The 7,843-nt window shown below is 36.6% G+C and overlaps 1 protein-coding gene across 1 annotated transcript; it reads left to right on the forward strand.

Moving 5' to 3' along the window:
* Nucleotides 1-408: 408 nt before the first annotated feature.
* TTLL2 (tubulin tyrosine ligase like 2) lies at nt 409-4,932 on the forward strand. Its single transcript, XM_072410445.1, has 2 exons — nt 409-510; nt 1,826-4,932. Exon 2 carries the CDS (start codon nt 1,858-1,860, stop codon nt 3,568-3,570), a length of 1,713 nt encoding a protein of 570 aa, XP_072266546.1. The 5' UTR covers nt 409-510; nt 1,826-1,857; the 3' UTR covers nt 3,571-4,932.
* Nucleotides 4,933-7,843: the final 2,911 nt, after the last annotated feature.

The raw sequence follows: 7,843 nt of genomic DNA on the forward strand, positions 1-7,843 counted from the left end.
GACATAAGATAAAACAAAGTATTATTACCTTAATTCTTAACTCAGTCTTTTTCACTGGCAGTTCTGGACGTGACCTCTGGTCCCCAGGTTCTACTTTTCTTACTGTTCTCCTGTGTTTTAATAGGTTGGTATTATACTGTGTTATCTCAACCCCTAGAAAAACAAACATTATATTCCTAATCAATAAAATGGCAAGGCAATGAAAATTGATGAATTATAACTATACCTATTTATTATAACTAAAGTATGACTTTAATGAAAATACATTGCGCTTTTATTTTAAAACTTGATATAACTATGCATTGCAGTTTGTATTTTATACAAAAGACTTTAAAAAGCTACATTTATAGTTTTTAGAATTGTATCTAGTTGAGCCTTATGTCTGATGCTGTTTGCTTTCTGTGTTTGCAGCTTCACCTTCATAACCTGGGTTTTCAGGAATACACTCACCTTTCCTGTTTAGGAAACAATAGAAGGTCTCTGTGCTCTGACGTAGTTTACCATGACTAGGTAAGTTGCTGCTTTTTAAATTACAGTGATATGTTTATTTTGCAAAGCAGCTGTCATGGTACTAGTATGTATCGAAAGAAGTTTGTTACCGACATTTATGATTATTCTAGTTATGAGCATTACCATTATTGATAATGGAAAGTAAACACACTGTCTTTACTGTAGAGAAATGCAAATTCATTGCTAGGAGTATATTATTTGCTCATGAAAGCTCAAACAACAACAAAAAGCACTAAGTTCATTTGAACAAAGGAAAGAGCTTGATGTAAGCATGCAACCTATTTACTAAAAAAATCTGTGTGACCATTTTCTAGACAAACAAATTTGAATTGGTATATAGCCTATCTGTCTGACTTTTCTTCACCCATTACAGCTAACCAAAAAAAAAATTGGTATCTGTTGAACTGATGTGAGAGGTACAAATTGTTCTTTGCTCAAGGAACCCCTAGCAACCTCTGGAGGAATCCTGGTTGAGAAATACTGGTCTATCTGAATAACTTTAGGCAGAAAAGTTACATATTTTTAAATACACTTGTTTCCAGACTGGACATTAAATATGTTACCTATTCTCAACAAAGATATGTTATTGCAGGGAGTATGTGGGATCTGTACTACCTAGGAAAGAAATAAAACAGAAAAAAACAACTTTCCTCCTCTTGCAATGTGCACAAGCAAGATATGCTTGTAGGATATACACATGCAGTATGCTGTGGGCAAATTCCATCCCTGGTTTGTCCCAAATATGGCCAGCACATCCTACGCATGCTCAGAAAGCATTATAAGCAGGGATTTTTGCCATTAATTACATATTGAAGGTATGCATTAGCCCACACACTGATTTACTGAACTAATTATATTACAAGGGTTTTTTTTATATGTCATATATGTTTATATGTCATACCTAAACATTGTAAGGAATTTGTTTTCTATTTTTAATTTACATGAAATTTCCTCCTTAAAAAGCTTTAAAACAAGTCATCACCGATCTTCCTAGCTGCAGGTACTGTAGAGTAGTTAATACTCAAAGATGTTAATTGACAATCTAAAGTTTGGGTTTACTAGGTTTACAGCAATTGGTGTTTTGTACACATTAGAGGTTACTGCCAAATTTCTGTTCTACATAAAAAGTATAATGTAATTGCTGCTTTTTAACAAATCTTGTGACAAGAATAGTAACAGATAATATTTTATCTGATCATTCTTTGCAATCAATAATTGGTATGAATCTTTAATTCATATGTAATAATAAACTGATGAGTATCTTAACAACTAGTATATGACATATATTGTAATGTATGTGTAAATTCTTTTGTAGGTAATAAAGGTTATGTATGTATCCCATGAACCATGGCACGTGAGAATGATGATAACGACATCTCGGACACTCTAATATTTCGTCTTCATGAGAGTGCTCCTAAAGTTGTGCGTGAAGTATTGTTGGAACGTGGCTGGGAGGAATTTGATGAAGATCACCAAAGCGAAGAAGAGTGGAACTTACACTGGAGAACTTCTGCATTCCGTACTGCTGACCATAATAATGTAAAACCATGGCAAAGGCTTAACCATCATCCAGGGACGGCACAAATGATAAAGAAGGATTGTTTGGCCAGACATTTAAAACGCATGAAAGGTATCTATGGGTCCTCCTATTATGAGTTCAGCCCTACGGCCTTTATTTTACCCAATGACTACACAAAGTTCTTAGCAGAATTTTCAAAAGAGAGACATAAAAAAAAGGCAAGTTATTGGATCTGCAAACCTACTGACATGTCTAGGGGTAGAGGGATATTTGTTTTCCAGGACATCAAAGACTTAACTTATGACTGTACTGTTATTGTACAGAAATATATCACAAACCCTCTGCTAATCTCTGGCTACAAATTTGACCTGAGGATTTATGTTTGTGTGACCTGTTTCTGTCCACTGACTGTATACGTTTACCAGGAAGGTTTGGTCAGATTTGCAACAGAAAAATTCAGTCTCAGTTCACTTGACAACATATTTGCCCACCTAACAAACACCAGTATTAATAAATACAGCACCTCCTACTTGTCAGACAAGGAGAGGGTAGGAAGTGGTTGCAAATGGACACTTGGTCAGTTTAGGTCATACCTTCGTAGTGTTGAAATAGATGATGTATTACTCTGGCAAAGAATATATAACATTGTAACAATGACTCTTCTAGCAATTGCTCCATCTGTACCTCAGTGCCCCAACTGCTTTGAACTGTTTGGATTTGATATCCTAATTGACGATACGCTAAAGCCATGGCTTTTAGAGGTAAACTACAGCCCTGCGCTATCTTTAGATTGCCCTAATGATGTAACAGTTAAAAAAAGACTTATTAATGACATTATCGATCTTCTCAACTACAAATCAACTGAAGTACAAAAATACAAAAGCAAAAAAGCCAAAACATTTTCTCCAGTTTTACATTCTGCTAGACAACAAATGTTGCAAAGAAATAATACAAGCTTACAAAATTCTAAAGAGTTTAAAAAGGGCAACCCAATAAGAAGTAGCCACTTGAAAGAAAATTCTGATCAGCTCACCAGCTCTTCATCTTTATTGGACAAAAATGAAGAAACCAAATCACCAACCAAGGACGGCTTTGTGGATTGCAGCAATTGTAACTCAGAGGAAAAGTCTTCAACAGAATCTAATGATGATCCAGTAAACAAAGAAATACTTTCAGGTGGAAAAACAATTGTGAGTCCTCGAAAGACCCTAACTTCAAAGTTACGGGAGAGAATGAACATTTCTCCAAGACAAGTAGCGTCAAAAGTCCCACCAGTGTCCTTTGCTTCAAGAGCCACCTCAGAATCGTATCGTACACCAAGGACTGTCCAGTGGAAATACATGGAATGTCCTCTATTTCCTTTATACTATATATCAGATGTTGATGAAATGCCTCCTGCCCATGTTGGTGATTTTCTTCTTATTTTTCCCTTCAACAAAACATCTCTTCTTGCTTCAAAAACTGGAAGCAATGTCAAGAGTATAATTCAAGAAATCAGTAAATTGACACAGAGAAATCTGATGGAAATTAAAGTGACCTAGTTGTGGTTAACACACTAAACCATTTACAATGTCGGGGCAAAGTAAAAAAGAACATATCCATTACACTTCTGCAATACAGGGAAAATTTTAGATATAAATAACATAAGGAGCCGCTTGGGCTGCCAATTAGTGGGGTGGGGCACTTTAGTCTCTACATGCCTGTCATCCCTTGTAAAATAAAGCCACTGCTCCCTCTTCCTAATTCCATGAGCAAAGTAGAGAGGGGGAGCATAATGTTTTAGCCAAAGTTTACCAGTTCAACAGCCACAGATTCATCTGTCAATCCTGAATCAAGAATTGCCTGGATTGTAATATTTAAATTTACAGGTGCTTGAACAGATAAGCTTTGGATAATACACCGCTTCCCTGTGCTACTTTTGCTATGCAGGAAGAGATAGCGATCAGTGCCTTTAATATACAGGGGACCAGGGAAAGTCTACAGAGGCCAAGTAGGGTTGGAGCCTAGGGTGTCACATGGCCCAGAAATGGCTCTGCATCACTACATGCATATTAATTTTTGCTAGAGATTTAGTGAGCATCAAACTTCCTTTAGTAAGTTGGCAATGCTGTCTCAGCTGCGCTGAAATCCCGAGCAGTTTTATCTACTGTACCTCAGTTCTTCTCTTGGACTACCGAACAGCCCCCTTTATTATAGAGATATGTTGACAGCCCACTGCAAAATTTTAGGAGCTCAAAGGAGTCCTAGCATGATAACAGGTAGTGGTATGTTCCTGCAGCATGAGACAAAACATGGAAAAATGTGCATGTATTGGATTGTTTGTTTTACTTTCCCTAGACTAAGATTTTCACTTGAATTATTTGAATTAAATTATTTTATATGTATCCATACACTTTTATTGGGTTAAACAACTGTTTATTTAAGCAAAGTCATAGTCAGTTGATTTTTTAGCCTCATTGACCTCAGGAATGCTGCTGAGATAAATCCCTCAGTAAAGGAATGACTGGAGCGTACCCCCTGCAAATATATGTCGTTGCAATCATTGAAATCCATTTCTTTCTGTATTGGTGCTCAGAAAAATGTCTACTGTCATCATGTTGTGTATGCAATAGATTACAGCTAAAATGCATTTAAGCATTATTTCAAAGTTCTTTCTCCTGTATTCATGTTGTAATATTATTTCAATTTTTATCATTATTATTTTTTACTAGAATGTATGGTGGCTTCCTTGTTCAAGTAGTAAAACAAAGCTTTTAATTAAAAGTATTCACACACATTGAGAATCATTGCATGAAACATACAACTGTGCAGTGATCTTACTGTGTTTGATATTCTTTAAAGGTCAGAACCCTAGCAGGATTTATGCTCTAACCCTCCCCACTTCTTCTACACCAATACCATGGTCAGACTAAAGTTTTTTTGTTAGATATATATAAATATATATGTGTGTGTGTGTGTATATATATATATATATATATATATAATTATACATATTGCACATGACTGAACCAAAGAGTTATATAGAAAAATAAAAAGGCCTCATGGATAAAGCTGAAGAATGCAGGTTTTGTTTCACCCACACCATTTACATTCTTCTTTGTGTTATCATTATCTTTATATGTAGAATCTCATTAATTATAAACAGAAGTGTACTACATAGAGAAATTAATTGTAATGCATAATTTATTTGTGACTTCACAGATATGGTATTACTAAGGATTACAGTTACTAACATTGCATGTCATTCTAGAAAATTAGACACATGCTTTTAAGCTTGTAGGTTCACACAAAGGTGCACCACAAATATAACAAAGCACTATTTTTAGAAAGACTTTTGGACTGACAATTATACACTTTATTTAAACAATACCTATTGTTCTACATCACAGTTGAATAATTAGGCAGTGGACATTTGCAGGTTGTAGGTTACTGTAAAGTACTCCAATAATATTTAAGGCTTTTCTAATACTATTTGCTCAGTACAAGCATTAAACAATGATAAAATGTAATAAAACAGTATATTGAAATAAATGAAGATGTGCTAATCTGACAGCAGGTTGGATCCCAAGGTTTAATAAGGCACTATGGAAGTTTGGTGATCCTCTAAAAAAAGTTCTTCTGCAACTTAATGTATGGATGAGCTGAGCATGAATACACTTGATTTTAGAATGCCCTTATTGGGAAACGTTTTTCTGGCTGATCCCGCGATATGTGCCACTCAAGCACTGTTTATTATCTCCGGCAGTGTTGCTCGCAGCAGCATGGAGATCAAAGAAGTGCTTGTCTCCCCTCTGATCAACATACTGCAGCATCTCCTGCTTCCCTTTAACTGTGCAGCCTGAGATGTACCTTCTCTGCATCCCAGCACATAATCCCAGACTATGCACAGTTGAAGGGAATTTCGGAACAGATTAGTCCCTGGCTTCATGCTGCCCTGCCATTGGCTGCCAGGGCTTCCTGCTCACAGTCACCAGATGCCTGTTGTAGCATTAAACTTGCTGACTTGCTATTGGTGTGTTTATTCATTGGATTTACTGTTGCTAATTCTGGCTATTTCCTGAACATGAGATTGTATCCTGCTTGGACTGACCTTTGCCTGTGACTCGGACTCTGTTCTGTCGTAACACTTGGATACCTTGTTTGGTGGATATTATCTGTTGGCTGCTGGTCCTCTGTGTGTCCTTCCCCTGGGTGCTTGCAATAGGTGAAAAGTGCCCAGTTAGATTGGGAGACGGGCATCTAGTGAGGGCTGGCACTGGACCAGGGCCTTAAAGCTCTATGGTTTGTCAGAGAAAATATATAAACAAATATTATCATAAAAACCAAATAAATCCAGTTTTCTCAAATTTTACACAGAGCACTGTTCAGTATTTATAAGACTAACACAACCATGACTCCTAGAGACTACCTAGATAAGTCCATATATGCATATTCATTGATAAATTGAGAATATATTAGTCAAATAAGCAACCAAGAGACCAATGGAGAACGCTAAAGCAGCTGCAAAGATCCACAACTAAGACACTAGACACAGTGGGCAAGGCTTTATAAAATAGGCAATAGTAGGGTGACATTAAGAAAACCATTGCTAAAAATGTATTATTATCTTGTATATGTAAAGTGGTAACATAATAACACTGTACAATAAATAGGGGCTGCAAATAGCAAGCCTGCGTACATACCAGCGTAGGATAAAGGAGGATAAAGAAACCCTGCCCAAACAAGTTTACAATCCAAAAAAATTAATTACAAATGTAGTTCTGAGTTGACAAAAGCAAGTATGAAACACAGTAAACATACACTAAATAATGTTTAAGACCCTGTAGTTCATTTAGAGACTGAGAATAGACTTATCCATATGAAATACCAGGAACCAAGGCTTACATGCACAGAAAAATCAAGCCCTTCCTATCTTGCCTTGAAGAAATGCTGGAGAGAAGAAAACCCATCAAGTACAACTTCACTAACAATATTTCAATTAAAAAATTGGATAATTAAATCTATTTGACCTGGGGATAATCAACTTTTAGAAGTTCTTTTCAGTGCCCAGGATTCTGGTGTCATGTGTAACGCCAAAACATTCTATGTGTGTGTGTGTGTGTCAGAGTGTTCTAGTAGTCTGGCCACAGTCAGATCAAAAATGTTTGTGGATTTTGGTTCTATAGGCCCTTCCCAGGGATGACGTTCAGTACTGTACCTAACAACTACAAGCTATTAATATTCTATTAATAGAATTGCAGTATGCAAATAGAATCCACTCATTTCCATTATCTATCCTGGAATAGGCCACCCTATTAGATACCAACTTCCTACAACAACTTCAAGTACAAAAGGCAGGTGCACTGCTTTGACAGTTGTGTCATTCTTCTTGTTAAATGCAGAAGAATGAATGGTGTAACTGGCCTGGCTGGACATACTAGATAATATTCAATAAAGTTCTCCAAGGCTGGAGAGGATACACTTTACCCAGTGAAGCTAGGTGATCCAGCAAACCTGGAATGGATCTGGTCCAGGATTGAAAACATTTGCTAACAAATAGCAAATTACTTTTAAGAAATCTATTCCAGGTTTGCTGGATCACCCAGCCTAATTGATAAAAGTGTATCCTCTCCAGCCTTGGAGAGCTTTAAAAAATCAGGCTCACTACGGAGGTTGCTTTAAAGATGATCCAGCTGTGCTCTGCAGTGACTTCTACTCGACATGACTGTTTACTGCTAAGTTACTAAACCCACACCAATATCTGCATGTGTTGAAGGCCACTCAGATATAGAGTTCTTCAACAATGTAGTGTGATTGGGGGGAAAAAAATTTCAT

The sequence above is a fragment of the Pyxicephalus adspersus genome, chromosome 4, assembly GCF_032062135.1.
Source record: "Pyxicephalus adspersus chromosome 4, UCB_Pads_2.0, whole genome shotgun sequence".
Lineage (NCBI taxonomy): Eukaryota > Metazoa > Chordata > Amphibia > Anura > Pyxicephalidae > Pyxicephalus > Pyxicephalus adspersus.

Bases quoted from the DNA above. Each gene is read 5' to 3' on its own strand.
- TTLL2 (XM_072410445.1), top strand. From the start codon at position 1,858: ATGGCACGTGAGAATGATGATAACGACATCTCGGACACTCTAATATTT.